At 38.7% G+C, this 22,770-nt stretch overlaps 1 protein-coding gene across 4 annotated transcripts in view; it reads left to right on the top strand.

Moving 5' to 3' along the window:
- LOC122549018 (NEDD4-like E3 ubiquitin-protein ligase WWP1) overlaps positions 1-22,770 on the top strand; it is a 158,163-nt gene that overhangs the window by 102,656 nt on the left and 32,737 nt on the right. For all 4 annotated transcript variants that reach the window (XM_043688141.1, XM_043688140.1, XM_043688142.1 and 1 more), the window contains 10 exons: positions 908-1,086; positions 2,042-2,468; positions 4,868-4,963; positions 5,050-5,224; positions 5,657-5,711; positions 6,356-6,440; positions 7,707-7,835; positions 12,191-12,263; positions 12,398-12,469; positions 20,867-20,955. In XM_043688141.1, the coding sequence (XP_043544076.1) occupies positions 908-1,086; positions 2,042-2,468; positions 4,868-4,963; positions 5,050-5,224; positions 5,657-5,711; positions 6,356-6,440; positions 7,707-7,835; positions 12,191-12,263; positions 12,398-12,469; positions 20,867-20,955 (1,380 nt within the window). The remainder of the gene's footprint in view (positions 1-907; positions 1,087-2,041; positions 2,469-4,867; positions 4,964-5,049; positions 5,225-5,656; positions 5,712-6,355; positions 6,441-7,706; positions 7,836-12,190; positions 12,264-12,397; positions 12,470-20,866; positions 20,956-22,770) is intronic.

The following is a 22,770-nucleotide window of genomic DNA, read 5'->3' as shown; positions in this document are numbered from 1 at the left end:
GATAGGTATATGGAGTTAGGCCACAGATCAGCCATGATCTCATTAAATGGCAGAACAGGCTCAAGGAATTGAATAGCTAACTCCCGTTACCTATGTTCCTGTATTGAATGTACTCTGACTGAGCCTCCACAGCCCTCTGAGGTTCAGAACTCCAAAAATATGCTATCAGTTGAGTGATGGAGCTCCTTTTCATCTTAATCCAAACTGGCTTGCCACTTATTCTGAGACTGCCGCCCTCTTGGTTCTAAACTCCTTTTACCATCCAGCCAAGGGAGACATTCTTTCTACATCCACCCTGTTTAATCCTTTTAAGAATTTTGTAACTTCCAAGGAGTTTAGCTCTCATTCTTCTAAACGCCAGAGCATACTCAATCACCCCTCATTGACCAGATGCTATGAAATAGCTAATTAGTGTATAGAGGAACCTCCAGGGTCTGATTGGTGAGCCTTACAGTCAGGGAAAGTGGCAGGACTTATCCACACTTAATTAACCTACCAAAGCCATGGTGAAATGATATGGGTTCAGAAGGAAAAAAATTGGACATAATTCCCGTTGTTATCCAGTGTTGAGTCACTATGTTCAAAGTGTTCGCATTTGTAATTTGGATGAGGACCACCTGGACTTGACTATAGTCACTTCCCTTGGATAGGTAGTATACATAAAAAAAACTTCACACAAGTCACCCTCAGAAAGAGGGAAAAAAAGAGTAAAAGGTTTCATGTATGAAAGATTTATGAGCACAAGTAAAAGGAGTAGGCCAAATGGAGCCTTGAACATGTGCTGCCATTAATAAGGTCGTGGAAGATTTAACTTCATTAGGGAAGAATTGTGAATGAGTGAGGTATTTTCACCAGCAGTGACATTTCAGTAGCTTCTCATGTGTTAACTTGAAATTTTGTTTTCAAGATCTAACACAGAAACCTCCAACTGTGCAGACAGTCCATCAACAAGTTCTTCACGGCAGTCTGCTGCTAGTTCTCCGATTGTGAATGGAGAGAGTAATCGTTCTCCGTGTCCTTTAGCTGCCAGGCCTAAAAGTGCAACAGCGCCAAAAAGTTTCACCACTGAAAGCTCCAGCAATACTGGTAAGAGTTTGTGGGTGGTTTGATAAGTGTCAAGAGGAACATGTGTTTATGTAGTGCCTTTTACAATTTCAGGCTGTCCTATGCAATTTACAACCAATTAGGTACTTTTGAAGTCTCATTACTACTTTAAAATAGGAAGCATAGCAGCCATTTTGCATAAAATAAGATTTCACTAATAGCAACGTGATAAAAAATATATTGCTACCATGATTGAGTGTTTCAGATCTAAATATCTGAGAATACGGTGGAGTCAGATTGTGATTCTCAGTAAAGAATTAGATAAAAGTGTGAGGTGCAAACATTTGCAGACCACGGAGGAATGATCTGAGGATTCGGGCCTGGTTGATTTGCTGTTGCAGAGATCTGGCATGAGCCCAGTATGCTGGATGGCCACTTCCAGAGCTATAATTATTCTGTGATTATGTTTGTTTATCCCATTTGTTGAGGGATCAGTGTCAGTAGTTGCTCAGTTTGTGACAAAAGGTAGGATATCGAAAGCGGAGGATACCAGGGAGCAGTTGTAAATGGCCTAAAAATGTAAGTTTGTACTAGTTGAAAATATAATGCACTTTTACCTACCTGTACCATCATCTAGAAAAATGAACAGAAAAGATGAACATTGTATTAGGAAGCCTGATAGATAAATAACATTTTTGATGGAAATAATGGTAAGTACAGAAATATTCAATCAAAAGTAATTTTAGGTATTATCTAGAGGTAGTAGTACTCGAGTGATGCACGAAATGGTTCACAGGAAGTGTGCTTAAGGTACACATTTCCTAATGTATGAATGCTAACATTTTTAGTACTTTGCAGAAGTAGCACAAACATCAGTAATTTACACCAGATTATTAAAAGAAAATAGATGGAAGGTTCAAATTTTATACAGACATTTGTTTCACAATAGTGGATAGATAGTTGTCTGATTTCTTATGTTTTATTTATTTTTGTCCAGTAAATGGAGAACCAACACCAGCAGCCCCTCCAACACCTCCATTGACATCATCGACTTCTTCACCAACGGTAACTGTGACTATGACATCTAATAGTGGAGTTCTCACAGAATCTACAGAGAACTCCATCACCATGGTTTGCACTACTGCTACTAGTACTACTACTACTGGTACAACTTCACCTTCAATGTCTGCAGCAAGTTTAGCAGAGACAACTACAGCTGCTGCAGGGATTAGCACAACATCCACAACCACCACATCTAGCAGTGCAACTGCTAATGCTCCTACAGCAGCCACAACAATGGAGTCCACCACCAGAAACAATACAGAGACAGACAGTGGTAAACCTAGACATTCATCTTCAAATGCATCTGCTGGGCCTGTAAGACAGCAACCGAACAGCATTAGCACAGAGCCTTTGCCAGCTGGGTATGTACTTGATTCTGATTTTGTTTCTAATAGTAATAATCAAACATTGTTGTAAAATTGGAGACTGCAGGTAGTTCTTCTATAATGTGATGGTTGAGTTCTTGTAACCTTCGAGGAGAAAGTGAGGTCTGCAGATGCTGGAGATCAAAGTTGAAACTTCATTGCTGGAACAGCACAGCAGGTCAGGAATTCCTGAAGAAGGGCCTGTGCCCGAAACGTCGAATCTCCTGTTCCCTGGATGCTGCCTGACCTGCTGTGCTGTTCCAGCAATAAAGTTTCAACTGAGTTCTTGTAACCCCATGTTTCAAAAGAAATCACACTTTCGAAACAGCACTTAGTGTTGGTGATGTAATCGCGTTACAGTCAACACGGTTTAAAAGCTTGTGCTTTAGAAACAATGTCTCCAATTTGTTAGTTGCGTTATTGCGAATTCACGCTAATGAAATGCCCGTTAGCAGGATGACTTGTACTGAGAAAAAACCTATCAAAATATATACCGCTGTCTTTGAATTAGTTCTATTAAACAGTAGCATGACTCACTTGATTAATTCAAACATGTCTGACTTATCAATTGCTTTTAAAATGTTTGCATCGTATTTTCCAAAATAAGCCAAGTGGAGGATTTGCAAAATTGTAAAGAAGAATCATATTCACAGAGCTGTAAATAATTTGTACTCTAAGCTCTCAGGGTGCATTATTTTCTCTTAAAATATGCATATGCAATTATTTTTAATGGTGGAGATTCTCCACAATCCTTGATCAAATCTGATTCTATAACTAATATTCATGTATCATAAGAGGACTTTTGTATTTCGTATATTATTGGTTTGCCAACTCTCCCACTTACCATGCCTCTGTTCAGGTGGTGATTCATATGAGGATGCGGTTTGAGTAGCATTTATTTGTTAGTCTATGGATTGTGTATTCGGCATTTGGTATCTATATATTTCATGTAGGCCTCTCTAGATAACAAGTAAAAATAGTAACCTGGCACTATCTGTCATCCTTCCTGATCTCACTTTTCAGCTGAACAACCTGTGATCAGCTGCGCTGCTGATAGTGCCAGTTGATTAAATTTGGCAAATTTAGCAAGTGCTAAGAGATTAAATCTGGCAAATTGCTGGCATGTGCTTCACTAACATCTGTGGTTGCATTTAGTTGATCTTTTATATGCATATATTATTGGTTAAAGAAAGCTTTTACTTCCAATTTATTTTTGATTCAGTGCTAATAATATATATTATGCAATGACTTCAGAGAGTACGAATGTTCATAATTGGCTAATCTGGATTGAAATTTCTGCTGAGTATTGTTTGTGTTTTTAAATTTAAAAAAACAAGACATGACAAGTTGGCACTTCGCTAACTCCTGCTCAGTATCCATTTCCCTCCATCTCTCCTTAATTCATCCAGGCATGTTGTACAGTTATTTTTATTTATTCGTGTGATAATTGTCCTTGTGAAGGTGGCTGTGAGCAGCCGCTTTGAACTGCTGCAGTCCATTTTGAGGTAGGTGCAACTGCAATTTATGGAGACATTTCCAAGATTTTGACCCAGTGACACTGAAGGAACAACTATATACTTCCAAGTCAGGATGGTGAGTGGCTTGGAGAGCAACTTGCAGATAATGGTGTTCCTATGTATCTTTTCCCCTCGTCCATCTGGATGGTAGTGGTCGTGGGTGCTTAGTATGCTGTCAAATGACATTTAGTGAGTTTCTGCACAGCATCTTATGGATGGTACATGCTGCTGCTATTGTGCACTGGTGATGGCGGTAGTAAGTGTTTGTTGATGTGGTTGAAGACTACCTAAGTATGAATTATTGTAAACTTAATTTGTACTAATATTGTTTATTGTTAAATCAAGTATGAGTATTGGGAATTATGTTTTTAGAAATGTAAAGTATTGTTGCAATACTGCTGCTTTCACAACACAAAGATGGCAAGTTATCTAAACATTAAATGCATTTTATAAGTTGTTCCAACAACATTAGGGTAGCATTGTTGAAGGATGTTGTGCTTGGTTGCATGTCCTTGATCTAAATTTTATCATCAAGAGTTTTCTTTGTGAAGACTTGTCCAAAAAACAAACGGAGGAAATTAACGCACTGTCAACTTTAGCTTTATTTGTCCCTTTAATACAAGTCAATACAGAAAAATAAGTGCACCAGAACTCAATATGAAGAGAGAGGAAAAAAATTTAAAATGATATTGTATTATTTGTGACGTTTTATGTCATGTAAAATATATCATTGTCATTTGTGACTGACTCTGAAAGAGCTATTTGTTTATGTTACTGTTTACTCTTTCACTGCCCTTTTAATCTCCTAGTTGTATGCAGTTTGTATGTGTGCAGATTATTTGAACAAACTCTTTCCTAAATTATTTCCATTTTATGAAGATGGGAGCAGAGGAAGGATCCTCATGGTAGAACATATTATGTTGATCACAACACAAGGACTACAACATGGGAAAGACCACAGCCCTTGCCGCCAGGGTAAGACATAATAGATTGAATTAATTACATACCTGTGTTTGTAAGAGGCTTTGAGTTATGTTTTTAAACCATGTTTTGTTTCTTAGTTGGGAAAGACGGGTGGATGATCGAGGCAGGGTGTACTATGTAGATCATAACACCAGGACAACGACATGGCAACGGCCAACAATGGAATCAGTCAGGAACTTTGAACAATGGCAATCTCAAAGGAATCAGCTACAGGGAGCTATGCAGCAATTCAACCAACGATACCTCTATTCGGTAGATGTTCCTTCACTTTGTTTCCTTCTTGAGTTTGCGTAACATTGCCAACAAGACCCATTTCATGTAGATAAAATATTTGCTACTTATCATTGACATTATATGTTTTGTCTATAAAGAATAGCAATATGTTTTTAATTTAGTTAGAAGCTTAAATTTACAACTTGTGTTACTCTGTGCTGCTTACTGATTAAGGCCAAATTCAGACCTCCAATCCCATGCAATGAATGCTGCTGCATAGCCAGGTGATTATTAGCAGCATACTTCCCTGCAGTTTGAAATAGAGGGTGCTTAATGCAGGTTTCCTTGGTGCCATGGCAATAATAGCCTAGGCTGAACAGGAGAAGGCTAATGATGCTGATCCTTCTTTCTGCATTTTGTAATGCATACAGGTTGAAAACAAAATACTAAACTTATTATTGTTTTCAACAGGCATCAATGTTATCGGCAGAAAATGATCCTCTTGGCCCTTTACCACCTGGCTGGGGTATGTTTGTCATAATTTTTGGAAAGATTATGCTGTACTGTGTTTAAAAAAAAAAATGGTATCCATGAAGTAAATGCTTCAGAACACCAATCCTGCCTCTATATCAGAATAGCAGTAATTTGTGTCATTTGTTGAAAAGATACTACATATGATACCTTCAATAATGTTAGTGAACTATGTGCACATTAATTCAGGTTTACTTTAGCATTATTGAAAAGTTTAACTTTTTAAGTAAAAAGTATTCAATTTGATTGGCATGACTAATTTGCCTCTACTCTTTTTCTCATACTAAGTCAAACGTATTTGAAACAAGTTAAGAATTTATTTTAGCAATCTGGTAAGATATAAATTGATGAACACCGCAAAATGAATGGAAACTCAAATCCTGCATTTTTAAGATTTTGTTCTGATTACAATATGATAACTTCATATGACATTCTTTCAGTTGTTACACTGGGTTAGATCAAGGAGGAGAAATGTGGAGTAACAAAATTGGTGAAAATACACAAGTTTCTACATTGGACCTCACGAATACCAGTGCTGCTTCCCCCCTCCCTCAACCAAAACAAAACCAAGATTAAACTACCTTGAAGGAAATAGAGGAATGAAAAATAAAAGTTGTTCTTTGTTTTTCTCTGTGACAGAAAGGAGAGTGGATGCAAATGATAGAGTTTACTTTGTGAATCATAATACAAAAACCACTCAGTGGGAGGATCCAAGGACACAGGGGTAAGTATCTTGTAAGCATACTCATAGTTAAATAAATATCTTGATAGTTTAATTCCAACTGAAAGCTTAATGCATACTTGTATAATTGTTTCAACAGAAGCTTTTGAAGCATTAATTGTTTGTCGTAAAAGTCATGTGCTGTGTTGTTTCTTTAAGATGTTATGAAAATCTAAAATATTAAATAATTATGGTGACTTGTTAATTTCTAAATTAATACAGCTCAAAATCAAATTTTTTTGTTTCCTATATCAGATAACTAGCTGACTTATCATAGTTTTACTTCAGGAATTATTTAGAAGTTATCGATAATAAATACATTTTGTTTTGTGACTTACGCTGCTGATTCGGATTGTTCAATGATAAACAATCCAAAATCAAGAAAAATATAGACTCTCTATTGTTTTCAAGAACAGAAGAAATATTAGAGGCGATTATCAGAAGAGAATTATTTGCAAGATAATAACAAAAAATAGTAGTAGACTTAACTTTGGGAAGAAAAGTATTCTATCAACATGACCTTGTAATAAAAGTTAACTCCCAAACAGTTGATTTGACTTTGAATGTAACATATAGTCAGGAGTAGGCCACTTGGCCCTTTTTAGCCTGTTCCATCATTTAGTAAGATTGTTGTTAATCAGTTGTAGTCATAATTTTCACTTTCCTGCCTGTACTTTAAAACTCTTCACTACCTTGTCTATCAAAAATGTATCTAATTCAACCTTGAAAACATGTAGAGACCCAGTATCCACTACCTTCTGGGGAAAAAAAAATATCCACATCCTCCTGAGAGAAAATAATAGTTTTCACCTTTTTCTTAAAAGGTAAGCCTTTTCTTCTTACTCTCTGTCCCCTAGTTTTTGTCGTCTCATATGAGGAGGCATTATTCTGGTATCCACACCATGCAGTTTCTCAGGATTAGATAGAAAGATCTTGAAGCTTGAACCCAAGCCAAACTTACCTTTTAATGGGGAGTGACATTGGCCACTTAGCCAACCCATTCCCAGAGGTGAATTGGCTAATTAAATATTTTAGTGAGGTTGGAAGTCTCTGATTTAACCTGCTTTGTGTCTTTAACTGTGGGAAATTTGGCATTTAAGGGAGAAGCATGGACAGTTTCAGGCAGAAGTTAGGTCCTTCTAGTCCTTAGCTTATCCTTATCTGACAATTTCCTGCTTTATAGAGAAAGGAATGTAACTCTGAACCTTGTATGTTCTATGACTGTAGTTAATTTTAGTTCCCTATTTTTATGATTCATTATTTGTGCAGTTTACAGAATGAAGATCCCCTTCCAGAAGGCTGGGAAATTAGATACACAAGGGAAGGTGTCCGTTATTTTGTTGATCACAACACTCGAACAACTACCTTTCAAGATCCCCGTACAGGCAAATCATCAGTGTAAGTCCTATTCTTCATCAAAGTTGTAGGAATTAAAAAGCTTTGTGTATTGAAATCATGCTCTAATTATATTGACATTTTTTTAAAGTTAGGTCTTTGTAATTTATATTTGAGAAATAGTTTAGATGTTTTTCTTTAATTGATTTAATATTTAAACTACTTTGTATAAATTCTTAGAAGTGTAACTTTCTTAGAATGTTGGTGAAAACGTTAAAAAACAGATTGAGAAAAGATTTTAATTCTACAGCTCTTTTTCTGCCCAGCTATTTTCTTATTGTTACCCTTTTGCACTCCACATTTTCTCTGCTCGTTTCACTGAGATCTCATTGCATGGGCTTTAAACTTACGTGATGTCCCATTCAGATAGCCACTATTCTTGCTGGAAACACTCAGCAAGTATGACATCATCTGTGGAGAGAAGAACAGAATTAGTGTCTCAGGTCTGTGACCTTTAGTCAGAGGACATTTAATTTTCTGAATATTAAGCTCGCGATGTTGAATTGTGTTGATTGCCACCTTGCTGTCAGACCAGTTCAGGCTGTCTAATTCAGCACCGCTTAATGAATAAACTAGAAATGTCTTGCTCTGCATCCCTCACTAATTTGCAGTCTGAATTCATAGAGTCAGGAAGAAAGCTCTTACACGACCATTTATTCTTGCAAAAGAAGGTTTTTTCCAAAAATGTAATGTTCCTTTTCGTATGATTCAAGTTGATGTTTTGTAAGCAGCTAGATGATTTGGACAATACTCCCTAATCTTTCTCACATTTTGAGGTACAGAGAGAGGATGTCACTATGTATAAAGAAGTATTATGTTTACCTATATAATTTACATAATGTACAATCTTCAGTTATCACTTGATTGAAACATTTTCATTTAGTGCTTCAGGAAGAATTATCATTTGCCATTTAATAGAGAAGTCCACATGCTTCAATCTACATCAAGTGCCTTCAAGAAAGCAGGAGAGATAAATTAAGATGTTAATTTGAAAGTAAAACTTAAATAGATGCCAAAAAGGTGGGAGCCACAATATTTTGTTTTACAAAAAACAATTTTATAAGCATTTTAAGAAGTTAAAGGATAGTTAACGGGATGATAGGGCAAATTATTCAGAAAAAAAGGCAGAGAACATGACTGAATAAATATTAATGAAGAGGAAAAATTAATGTTGCAATGCAGGAGGAAGGAGTCAAAATACAGAAAAGGTAAAGATACATAGAAAACAATAGATTGAAATCACTGAGTCATCTAAATTGCTGAGGAAAGTTCAGCTGAAGATATAAGAATATCTAACCATGTTGTTTCAATTCTCCTTAAAAATAAGAACGGAAAAGTGACAAGCATTCTAATGACAGGGCAATCAGTCTGAAGTCATTGCGGATGCGAATAATGTGCAATGTAAAGAGCAAAATGGAATCTCATTTAGACAGCCATGGACTTTTCAGGAATAGCTACCAGACTAATTAAACTGACTGTTATTTAAAATACCAGAGAGGGTTATGAATCTAACTGGATATTCTAAAGTAAATTAATAAAGTACTTCATAACCGTATGGAGGTCTACAGCACAGAAACAGGCCCTTTAGGCCACTGAGTCTGCACCAGTCAAAAGCAAACAAAACTATTCCAGTACCATTTTCCATCACTGGGCCCACAACTTTATATGTATTGGCATTGAAGTTTCACAGCTAAATACTTTTGTAAATGCAGTGAGAGATTGTGCCTTTATTACAGACAGTATGTTCCAGATTCCCACTACCTTCTTGCATCTCCTCTAAACCACTTGCTCCTTAGCTTAAACCTATGCCTTTTGGTCATTTATCTTTCCATCAAAGGGTAAATTTTGCTTCCTTTCCACCCTGTCTCACCCCCTCTCATCCTCTCACAGCTTCATATATCTAAATCCTGTCAACCTGCTTCACTTACTGCTCCAAGGAAAACATCTTTGTCACTTCATAATCTCAATCTCTCTTTCTAAGTAAATCTCTGCAGCCCAGACAACATTCTGGTAAAACTCCTCTGCAATCCCTCCTATAATGTGGACTCCATCTCCACACAGGTAACAAAAGCACATATTTTTAAAGGGATAGGAAGCAGATTAGTAAGTAGTGAAAGATATTTTTCTGACTGGAGAGAAAAATTGCAATGTGATTTTCCAGAGGTAGTATTAAGACTCTTTCTTTTCTTAGTGTTTTCTGTTGGGTATGAGTAGTACAGTTATGAAGCTGTTAGAACCTTGGAGAGGGTTAAAAGAATGGTTACCTGGATGGTATTAGGAATGAGGAAATTCACTTAGGGTGAAATTGCAAACATGTGGATTGTTTTAAAAGCAAAGAAGCTTAAAAGACAACAATAGAGGCATTCAAAATTTGAAGGTTTTTCTTTAAAAAATAAGTAGGGAAAAGTATCCTCTCTGGCAAGAGGTTGGTGGTAATTTATTAGCTTGGACAGAGGATAGGCTGACAAACAAAGTAGAGCATGGGATAAATGGATTTTTTTTCTGGTTAGCAAGATGTAAGTAGAGGAGTCCCAGAGGATTCAATCCTTAGGATCCCAATTATTTACAGTCTATATTAATGACTAATAGAAGGTACTATAGCCAAATTTGCAGATGATACTAAAATAGATGGGACTCTAAGTTGCGATAAAGAAATAAATGTACAAATAGATATGGATAGGCTCGGTGAATGGGCAGAAAATTTGGCAGAAGGAGTTTAACATGGATGTGAGATTATGCTTTTTGGTCTGATGAACAGCAAGGAATCTTACTGTATAAATGGAGAGAAACTTCAGAGTGCTTTTCTCTAGAGGGATTGAATATACTCCAGCATAAATCACAAAACGAATATGTAGGTGCAGCAGATAGTAAGGAAGACAAATGGAATTTTGAGGCACATACTACTAAAGGAATAAAGTACAGAAGTTAGGAAATGTTGCTGCAATTTATGAGGCATTAATGAGATCACACCTCGAGCAGTTTTAGTCTCCTTACTTGCGGAGGGATGTAATTGCATTGGAGACAGTTCAAAAGCGATTCACTAGCGATTCACTAGTGATTCCATAGGTGAGGGGGTTGGTTTTGTGAAGAGAAATTGAGCGTTTTGTCCTATACTCTCTAGAGTTTAGAAGAATGAGAGGAAATCTAATTGAGGTACACAAGATGTTAAAGGGGATTGACAAAATAGACGTAAAGAGGATGTTTTCTCTTAAGAGCAGTCTAGAAAAACAGGTCACAGTTTTGGGATAAGGTGTAGCAGACTTAAATCAGAGATGAGAAGTTACTTCTCTCAAAGGATTATGAATTTGTAGAATCCATTTCCCCAGTGGATGGGGTGGAGCATTAAGTGAATTTAAGGAGGAGATAGACAGATTTTCAATTAGTGTTGAAGAGATATGGGGAGCAAGCAAGGAAGTCTTTTGAGATTAGATCAACCGTGGTCGTATAGAATAGTGGACCAGGCTCCAAGAGCTGAAATGCCTACAGCTTCTGGTTCTTATTTTCTAAAATTAGAGATCTCTTCGTGCGCAAGTTTATTAAGGTATGAAATGCACTACTCGAAAGAGTGGTAAAATTAAATTCTGCAGAACCTTTCAAGAACCCTGAAAAATAACTTATCTGTGCGTTTACAAGGAAAAGGTAGAATATAGAGCAAAATTGGACTGATATAGACACGATGAATTGGTAGGCTTCTTCCTATGCTGTAAACATTTATAATTGTGTTTTAATGTTTTGAAAAGTATGTTTTTCTCAACAATACGTTTAGTGTAATATTGGGATTTGTTTTGACACCATGTTGTTTTAGGGAAACAATGGTCTTGTGGTATTATCGCCCAACTATTACTCCAGCAAGACTCATGTCATTTTTTGGGGACCTAAGTTTGAATCCCACAATGGCAGATGGTAAATTATGAATCCAGTAAAAATCTGGAATTAAAAGTCTAACGAAAGTCATTAAAATGTAATCGATTGTTGTAAAAACCCAACTAGTTCACATGGCCTTTTGAGAAGAGAATCTGTCACCATTATCCAATTTGGCCCACATGTGATTCCAGATCCAAACAATGCGGTTGATTCTTAACTACTCTCTGCACAATTAGGGATGGCAATAAATGCTGCTCCAGCGTGTCAAGTCCACATCCCATGGACAATTTCTTTTTTAAATCAAGCATTGATTAGTCTAGGATGCATCAGAGTCCCTGGTGCTGTTTGCATAATCAGATTTGTCTGTTGTTTTTGAAGGATTCATTATTCAAAATTTACACAATATTATTTAAAGGTATCTCAAAAGAATGTTTGAAAATTCAATTATTATCAATTTCTGTTATTTCTAATGGATGAAATGTAATTTTCCACAGTGCAAAGGGCCCACAGATTGCATATGAGCGCAGTTTTCGGTGGAAGTTGGCACATTTCCGATATTTATGTCAGGTAAATAATTTTCTTTTTCCACCACACTATTTTATTCTTAATCCTAAACTTTTAGAATCTATAATTACTGAGGTAGATTTTTCAGAAATTGAGTGAATGTAATTTTTTGTAATGTAATTACTTTGTTCTTTCAGTCTAATGCATTGCCCAGTCATGTAAAGATCACTGTATCTAGACAGACTTTATTTGAAGACTCCTTTCAACAAGTAAGTAGCTTGTCAGGTACCTGAAGTTCTTAATTAAAAACTTGAAACAAAGACTTAAGCTATCACTTTGAGTTGGAATTTCACAGAATTAAAAAAAATACATTTACTGTTTCTAACTATGCAACCGCATTTCACTGTATACAGATTTAGGTTTTGTGTATTCGGGGTGAGAAAATACCAGTCGTTCAGCTGATTCACTGTTCGTGCGTTAACAATCCTGTTGCTCCACTACTGGCTAGAGACAAAAAAAAACAAATAACTGAGAATTCCACAGAATATCTGCTTACACAATGAGAGGATTTGCACACTTTTTATTGAGACACGTCTCACTTATCCAAATAGTTTAGGTAGAGAATGGAAAGTGAGTAGGCAGGCAGCACTATTGCTGCTTTTAGCTTCTCTTGTTTTTGGATCACTGTAATGCTAGAAGATTGTTCTTCTCCATCTCCTCATGTCAGTTGCCCAAGCTTCACCCAATCTGTTAGTTTCTTGCCACTGCATTAGAGCACAGAACAGGCTCTTTGGCCCACGATGTTGTGCTGAGAATTAAACCCAATGTAAAATATAGTAACTTAACCTACGCACCCTCAACTCACTGCTATCCATATCCATATGCATATCCAGCAGTCGCTTAAATGTCCCCAATGACTCTGCTTCCACCACCACAGCTGGCAACGCATTCCATGCATTCACAACTCTCTGCATAAAGAACCCACCTCTGACGTCTCCTTTATACCTTCCTCCTAATATCTTCAAGCTATGACTTCTCATACCAGTCAATCCTGCACTGGGGAAAAGTCTCTGGCTATTGACTCTATCTATTCCTCTCATTATTTTGTACACCTCGATCAGGTCTCCTCTCTTCCTCCTTCTCTCCAGAGACAAAAGTCTGGGCTTATTCAACCTTTCTTCATAAGGCAAGCCCTCCAGTCCAGGCAGCATCCTGGTAAACCTCCTTTGCACCCTCTCCAAAGCCTCTCTAGTAGGGCGACCAGATCTGTACACAATATTCCAAGTGTGGTCTCACCAGGGACTTGTAGAGCTGCAGCAAAACCTCGCGGCTCTTAAACTCGATCCCCCTGTTAATGAAAGCCCAAAACACCATATGCTTTCTGAACAGCCCTATCCAGTTGGGTGGCAACTTTGAGGAATCTATGTACTTGAACATCCGTATCCCTCTGTTCCTCCACACTGCCTAGAATCCTACCTTTAATCCCATATTCAGCATTCTGGTTCAACCTTCCAAAGTGCATCACTTCGCATTTATCCAGGTTGAACTCTATCTGCCATTTCTCAGCCCAGCTCTGCATCCTGTCTGTCGCATTGCAGTATACTATTGACAGCACCTCCAACCTTTGTGTCATCTGCAAATTTACTAACCCACCCCTCAACCTCCTCATCCAAGTCATTTATAAAAACTACAAAGAGAAGAGGCCCAAGAACAGAGCCCTGCTGGACCCCACTCAACACTGACCTCGAGGCAGAATACTTTCCATCTACAAGCACTCTCTGCCTTCTGTCAGCCAGCCAAGTCTGAATCCAGATAGCCAAATCTCCCTGTATCCCATACTTCCTGACTTTATGAATGAGCCTACCATGGGGGATCTTATCAAATGCCTTGCTGAAGTCCATATACACTACATCTACTGCTCGACCGTCATCTACCTGTCTTGACACCTCCTCCAAGAACTCAATAAGATTTGAGAGGCAGGACCTGCCCCTCACAAAGCCGTGCTGACTGTCTTTAATTACACTATGCTTTGCCAAATAGTCATAAATCCTATCCCTCAGAATTCTTTCCAAAACTTTGCTAACCACAGATGTAAGACTGACTGGTCTGTAATTGCCAGGGATTTCCCTATTACCCTTCTTGAAAACAGGAACAACATTTGCCTCCTTCCAATCCTCCAGTACAATTCCTTTGGAGAGTGAGGAGGCAAATATCCTTGCCGGTGGCTTAGCAACCACCTTTCTTGCTTCCCAGAGCACCTAGGATAAATCTGGTCTGGCCCTGGTGACTATCAATTTTAATGTTTTTCCAAAATGTCTAGCACATCAACTTCATTAATCTTGATCTGACCCAGACTGTATCCCAGCTCCTCTAAGTTTTCATTTACAACAAGTTCCCTTTCCTTGGTGAAAACCGAAGCCAAAAACTCATTTAGGGCTTCCCCTATTTGCTCAGACTCTACGCACAAGTTCCCTACGCTATCCCTGATTAGCCCTACCTTCTCCCTGATCGTTCTCTTATTCCTCACGTACGAGTAAAATGCCTTTGAGTTCTCCCTAATCCTTCTTGCCAAGCCTTTTTCGTGCCCCCTCCTGGCTCTCCTCAGTCCAATTCTGAGTTCCTTTCTAGCTAGCCTGTATTCCTCTAAAGCTGTGCTAGATCCTTGCCTCCTCTACCTTGCGTAAACTGCCGCCTTCCTTTTGACGAGAAGTTCCTCTGTTCTTGTCATCCAAGGTTCCTTAATTTTATCCCTTCTTACCTGTCTCAGAGGAACAAATGCGTGCATCACTCGCAACAACTGCTCCTTAATTAGGGCACTGCAGACATGTCGAGACTTTCTGTGGAACAATTGCTCCCAGTCTGTACTTCCCAACTCCTGTCTGATAGCGTCATAATTTCCTTTTCCCCAATTAAATATCTTCCCTCGGTGCTCCTTTTACTCTCCAGGGTTGTGCTAAATGTGAGGCAGTTGTGATCACTTTCACCAAAGTTCTCTCCCATCGCGAGATATGACACCTGTCCTGGCTCGTTGCAGAGCACCAAATCCAAAATGGCCCCTCCCCTCGTCGGTCTGTCTACATGTAGCACCACAGTATAGGATGTATTGAAATTTATGGAGGGTGGTGCGTATGTTATTTGAAATAATTCAGATTGGTGTTAACAATCATATGTTGGGTGAGGCAATACACTAATGGAGAAAAATTATTGTTATGCAGTCACTGTATACCTTCAATTTAATGATGCATACGTGCTAAAATAATTGATTTAGATTAGATTTCCTACAGTGTGGAAACAGGCCCTTCGGCCCAACAAATCCACACCGACTCTCCGAAGAGCAGCCCATCCCCCCTGACTAATGTACCTAACACCATTACCAATTTAGCATGGCCAGTTCACCTGATCTGTACATCTTTGGACTGTACATCTTTGGACTGTGGGAGGAAACCAGATCACCCGGAGGAAACCCACGCAGACACTGGGAGTGTGTGCAAACTCCACACAGACAGTTGCCTGAGGCGGGAATTGAACACAGGTGTCCCTGGCACTGTGAGGCAGCAGTGCTAACCACTGAGCCACCGTGCCGCCCAGTTGATCCATGTTTGGATGGAGGTAAACTTTAATTCAAAGGTCAAATGGAATCCTCACTGAATGGCTTTTCAGTGTTAGAAAAATTCACTTAATCAGTTTACATTATATCAGTAAACCAGATATAACTGACTACAACCTGTTACTTCTGTCAAAGGTCACTTTTGACAGTATGCCCTCTTATTTTGATATAAGGGCACGTGCATTGTGTTCAGTAATTTCATAAATGAGAGAATAGAGAACCATTGCAGCCAAATTGGTCTGATTGCATATTTGCATATAATATAATTGTAGCATATGGTAGTGTGTAAGCTGTAGATATGTTAAACATACCTGTTCTGCACATTATTGGAGAATGAGATAATTCAGTTAACATCTGCAAACTGGAATGCAAGATCATTTTTGAGAATAGAGAAATTTTAATCTATTATAACAAAGCTAATTCTTTTCATTCTTTTTGTAGTTTGGAGAATAGATGTCGACATGGGTAGAAGGACTGTAATTCTGAACTTTTTATTCCTTTATTTTTCTAAATTATTCCTATGATTTTGTATTTTTCTAATTTATTCCTAAGAATCTGAATCCTAAGTACCTTGGACCTAAGTTGATGCCATATCTGGCGACTTGTAAACTTCTCACTGTGCTCATTTGAGTACATGCGACAATAAAGCTGATTCTAATTCTTAGATTATGGATAACATCAAGAACCTTTTGCGTTTTGACTACACCATTGTTGTATAACTGGTGTTTGAATATCCTCTAAATCTGTACATAAGTAATATTTTTACACTGCACACATGTACATGTTAAATTAATTGTACAAATGGAGAATCATAGGATCCCTTGACTTCTGTGGTTATGCTTTCGTATCATTGTAGGATTGATTACTATGAGTTAGTCAAGGGGCAATTTTAAGAAGGTGGTGGGATTTGGAATGAGTTTTCCAGAGTATGAGCCTCTTGGTAGCCAGTGGGAAGATCATCAGTGGGAGGATGATGAGGGTTGGTGTAGGCAGGTGGACGGAGTTGGAGAAGTGCTCAGAACTTGAAGGATTGTGGATCTGGAGAACGCTGCAGAAAGAGTAAGACGTGAGGCAATGAGAGGAGTTGAACATGAATTAAAATTGAGGTGAAAATAAGAAAATGCTCCCTTGTGGCATTATCATAAGTCTTTAGAATTCCTACAGTGTGGAAGAATGCCATTTGGCTCATAAAGTCCACACCACTCCTCCAAAGAGCATCCCACCCAGACACCACCTGCTAACTCTGTCACAGGATGCACGTACGCGCACGCCCACACGCACACACACTCTCACCAACCCCCCCCCCCCCCAACCCTTTCCCGTAGCTACACTGTGCAACACTAAAACCCGGTGCACGAGTGTGAGCAGAGGCGGGCAGAAACTAGTACAAATGACTTCAAGCCATGTCTGCAGCCACCAGAATCAATTTAACTGAGAACGGAGACTCCACAAGTCCAGACTTAACAAAATGTTTTTACTGATTTCACTTTTGTGATGTTGTTTTAAAAAAGAATTGTGCTTTGTCTTTCAATGGGTTTATCACTTAAAGTATTAATAGTCAAAGTATCTGGTGGAGCAGCATTGCCTAAAGGGAATGATAAACATAGGAACAAGAGTAGACCATTGAGCCTGCTCCAGCATTCAGTGATATCATAACTGATCTGTGGTCTAGCTCCATTTTCCTGCCTACGACTCCTATCACTTCATATATTTGCTTAAAAAAAGTGTTTATCTTAGATATAAAAATAGTAACTGCTCTTGCATCGATTACCATTTGCAAAAGAGAGTTACAAATAGCTAATACTCTTTGTGTAAAAGTGCTTCCTAACATCTTTCCTGAATGATTTGACTGTGCACTCCCCATCTAGGATTTTTACATTAGGAATAATCCTCGGCACAACATTGTGGACCAAAAGGCCTGTTTTGTGCTGTACTTTTCTCTGTTCTATGTTCTAAAATTGGCTTCATGGTGGTAGAAGGTTGCTTGTGTGACTGACGTCCAGTGGTATACCACAGGAATCTGTGCTGGGTTTCTTATTGTTTGTGATATATATAAACCATATAGATGAGAAATGTGGAAGGATTGGTAAATAAGTTTGCAGATAACATGAAGATTGGCTGGGTGGTTAGTAGTCAGGAAAACTGTCTAGGGTTACAGGAGGATGTGACACACTGGGCAAATGAGTGGCACTTGGAATTTAACTGTCAAAAAGTGTCAGGTGATGTACTTTGGAAGAACTAACAAGAAAAGGAAGCACTCAATGAATGGAGGGCACTAGGAAGCTCAGAGAAACAGATGTATCATGGTGTGCTTGTCCACAGGTTCTAGAATGCAGATTAATAGAGTGGTTGTGAAGCCATATGGGACACTTGCCTGCATCAATCATGGCATAGATTATTAGAGCAGGGAGGTTATGTGGGAGCTGTATAGGATTTTGGTTTGGCTGGAGTACTGTGTGCAGGAACATTGTGATTGTACTGGAGGGTGTTCACAGGAGATTCACCAGCAAGTTGCCTGGGATTGGGCCTTTTAGCTTTGAAGAGAGGCTTGATAAACTCAGGTTGTTTTCTTTAGAGCAAAGAAGGCTGAGGAGGGATCAGATTGAGGTGTGTTAAGATTGTGCGAGACATTGAGAAGACAGAGGGTGGTGGTGGAGGGTTGTTTTTCAGACGAGAGGCCTGTGACCAGTGGAGTGCCACAAGGATCAGTGCTGGGTCCTCTACGTTTTGACATTTAAATAAATGATTTGGATGAGAGAATAAGAGGTACAGTTAGTAAGTTTGCAGATAACACCAAAATTGGAGGTGTAGTGGACAGCGAAGAGGGAACCTCAGATTACAACAGGATCTTGACTAGATGGGCCAATAGGCTGAGAAGTGGCAGATGGAGTTTAATTCAGATAAATGCGAGGTGCTGCATTTTGGGAAAGCAAATCTTAGCAGGACTTATACACTTAATGGTAAGGTCCTAGGGAGTGTTGCTGAACAAAGAGACCTTGGAGTGCAGGTTCGTAGCTCCTTGAAAGTGTAGTCACAGGTAGATAGGATAGTGAAGAAGGCGTTTGAAATGCTTTCTTTTATTGGTCCGAGTATTGAGTACAGGTGTTAGAGGTCATGTTGCGGCTGTACAGGACATTGATTAGGCCACTGTTGGAATATTGCGTGCAATTCTGGTCTCCTTCCTATCGGAAAGATGTTGTGAAACTTGAAAGGGTTCAGAAAAGCTTTACAAGGATTTTGCCAGGGTTGGAGGATTTGAGCTATAGGGAAAGGTTGAATAGGTTGGGGCTGTTTTCTCTGGAGCGTTGGAGGCTGAGGGGTGACCTTATAGAGGTTTATAAAATTATGAGGGGCATGGATAGGGTAAATAGACAAAGTCTCTTCCCTGGGTGGGGGATTCCAGAGCTAGAGGGCATAGGTTTATGGTGAGAGGGGAAAGATATAAAAGAGACCTAAGGGGCAATGTTTTCATGCAGAGGGCGGTACGTGTATGGAATGAGCTGCCAGAAGAAGTGGTGGAGGTTGGTACAATTGCAACATTTAAGAGGCATTTGGATGGGTATATGAATAGGAAGGGTTTGGAGGGATATGGGGTGGGTGCTGGCAGGTGGGACTAGATTGGGTTGGGATATCTGATCGGCATGGATGGGTTGGACCGAAGGGTCAGTTTCCATGCTGTACATCTCTATGAAAGGATGAATAGAAGGACTCTTATTTGAACAGTCAAAACCGGGAGAAAGGCAGGAGGTTAAAAGGAAAGTTTTCCTTTTAGACAAAGACAGAAAATCTGGAATGCACTGCCCAGAAGGGTAGTTGCGGCAGAAGCCTTACAACTTTTTAAAAAATATTTGGATGTCATAACATTCAAGGCTATGGGCCAAGTGCTGGGAAGTGGGACTATTGTAGATTCATAGTAGTTTAGTCAGTCTAAACTTGATGGGCCTTTTTTATATAGTGTGATTTAATGATTATGAAAGTTTATTTGTTTAAAGCACTGAGGATATATCTGGACCGTTTTTTTTTTGTTAAAAAACGACCACTGAAATGATAGTGGAGGTTGTATGTCTTGAGGAAAGTAAGCAGCCAAGTTAGACTGGAACTGCTTGGACAGATGGCAGGTCAGATTAATAAGTTTTATGTTGTCAGGACTTGTAGCTTTTTCATATCATTTTGGAGTTCAGTTAGTATGTAGCCTGTGAAAAGACAAGATCCCCAGCTCAGCCTTTGCCACCTTTCTCTTTTGAGAATTCTGTGAGAGAACTGAAACAGAAGAAGAACAAAAAACAGCAGTTCTCTAAGAGGCTCGTGGAAGGCTTCCTCTGAATGCAAAGATACCAGACTGAATCTGGTGCATTTATCATATTTTATCTTCAAGAGCTAACAACATTTAGCCAAAGATATTTTTCCAAAATTACACTGTACAAAGGTAGATTCTTTTTCTTTAACTAGCATGTGTGTTGGGACACTTAGAAGCTTAAATATTTAGTTCTTATTTCAAATAGTTAATAATTTTACTTTTTTGTCAAATGTCATTTTTATAATAAATCAAGAGTTTGTTTATTAAAGAAATGTTTAATAAGATGAAAATGATGAATCTTTTCATTATGATTCTAATATAGATGAAGTACAATGTATATAGTTGGTCATATTGGTCACTGGATAGTAAATTCACTTATGTTGTGACCAGTGGAGTGGTGGGACGAGAGGGAGAAAGCGAGAGACGATGCACTCATCCAACTTCTGTCGTAGCACAGTTGTGATTTATCACCCTAAAAGTCCTTGCCAAGTAATCCTGTCAATTATATTAGAATTATGTGCCCCTTATGACCACCAGTGCTGACTCAAATGATTTATTAAAGTCACAAGTTATTTTTTTAGCCCTGTTGGCGTACACCTGCCAAAGTTACTGCTGTGGTACACTTAAATTTCTGATCCAGTACTTCAATTTCAGTAAACTTGGCCATTATTCCTTATAGAAAAATGCAATTTTATGTTGTATGTTTCACTGTTTTTGATATATGCAAAACAAAGCCTTAGTAAAAATGATTTTTTTGAACAGATCATGGCCTTAAAACCTTATGACCTTCGAAGACGATTATATGTAATATTTAGGGGAGAGGAGGGACTCGATTACGGTGGATTGGCCAGGTAAAACTCCTTTACAGTGGTTTACAAATAAAGGTCTTAATTTCACATAAAAATATGTTAAAACAAAGCACTTAGTAAGAACCTATTGTTTTTACTGTCTGTAAAAATCCTAATGTGCCAGGTTACATTTGAATTTATATTTGTAAAACTAATTCATTATTTATATGAAGACTCTTTTGGAGTTTAAAAATACTTGCTACATGGCAAAAGACATTCAACCCACTATGCCTGTATTAATTGTTTGAAAGAGCTGTCCAATATAGTCCCAGACCTTAGCATTTTCATATAACCTCACAAATTAGCTGTTTTCCACTGCAAATCCTTTCATGCAGTGCATTCCTGATCTTAATAACCTGTGTGATTAGAGTTTAATCTCATTTCTCTCTAGTTCCTTTGCGAATAATTATAAATTTTTGATGTCTGGCTACTGACCCCCTTACTAAAGACTTAACTCTACTCATCGATATTACCTATTGTGCACATAAGGAGAACAATTCCTGCTGCTTCAATCTCTCCACATAATTTAAGTTCCTTATCCCTAGTATCAGATGGGTAAATTTTTTATGTGCCTGTTCTAAGCTGCTGATATTGCTGATATGTTCCAGCTGAGACTTAACCAGAGATTTATAAAGGTTTGGCTCCTTTTTATGTATTAAATCCCCAATTTAGAAAGTGAAGTATCGTGGCAACTGCTACGGTCATGCTTTGTTTTACATCGTATTTAGATTTCAAAATTGTACTTCTTGGACCCAAGCCAGGGCCATTATACAAGAAAAAGCAATGGTTTATTACTGACTCTAGACAATTCAATAGACAATAGGTGCAGGAGTAGGCCATTCAGCCCTTCGAACCTGCACCGCCATTCAATATGATCATGGCTGATCAGTCCTAATCAGTATCCTCTTCCTGCCTTATCTTCATTACCCTTGATTCCACTATCCTTGAGAGCTCTATCCAACTCTTTCTTAAATTAATCCAGAGACTGGGCCCCCACTGCCCTCTAGGGCAGAGCATTCCACACAGCCACCACTCTCTGGGTGAATAAGTTTCTCCTCATCTCTGTCCTAAATGATCTACCCCGTATTTTTAAGCTGTGTCCTCTGGTTCAGCACTCACCCATCAGCGGAAACATGTTTCCTGCTGCCAGAGTGTCCAATCCTTCCATAATCTTATGTCTCAATCAGATCCCCTCTCAGTCTTCTAAACTCAAGGGTATACAAGCCCAGTCGCTTTTGTCTTTCAGTGTAAGGTAATCCCGCCATTCCAGGAATTGACCTCGTGAACCTACGCTGCACTCCCTCAATAGCCAGAATGTCTTTCCTCAAATTTGGAGACCAGAACTGCACACAGTTCCCAATATATCATCTCACCAGGGCCCTATACAGCTGCAGAAGCACCTCTTTGCTTCTATACTCAATTCCTCTTGTTATGAAGACCAGCATGCTATTAGCCTTCTTCACTACCTGCTGTACCTGCATGCTGGCCTTCATTGACTGGTGTACAAGAACACCCAGATCTCTCTGTACTGCCCCTTTACATAAATTAATTCCATTGAGGTAGTAATCTGCCTTCCTGTTCTTGCCACCAAAGTGGATAACCATACATTTATCCACATTAAACTGCATCTGCCATGCATCTGACCACTCACCTAACATGTCCAGGTCACCCTGTAATCTCCTAACATCCTCATCACTTTTCACCCTGCCACCCAGCTTTGTATCATCAGCAAATTTGCGAATGTTATTGCTGATACCATCTTCTATATCATTAACATATATTGTAAAAAGCTGTGGCCCCAGCACGGATCCCTGCGGT

The sequence above is a fragment of the Chiloscyllium plagiosum genome, chromosome 4, assembly GCF_004010195.1.
Source record: "Chiloscyllium plagiosum isolate BGI_BamShark_2017 chromosome 4, ASM401019v2, whole genome shotgun sequence".
Classification (NCBI taxonomy): domain Eukaryota; kingdom Metazoa; phylum Chordata; class Chondrichthyes; order Orectolobiformes; family Hemiscylliidae; genus Chiloscyllium; species Chiloscyllium plagiosum.
Note: the sequence above shows the minus strand (reverse complement) of the source record. Positions and strands in the feature narration are given on the sequence as shown.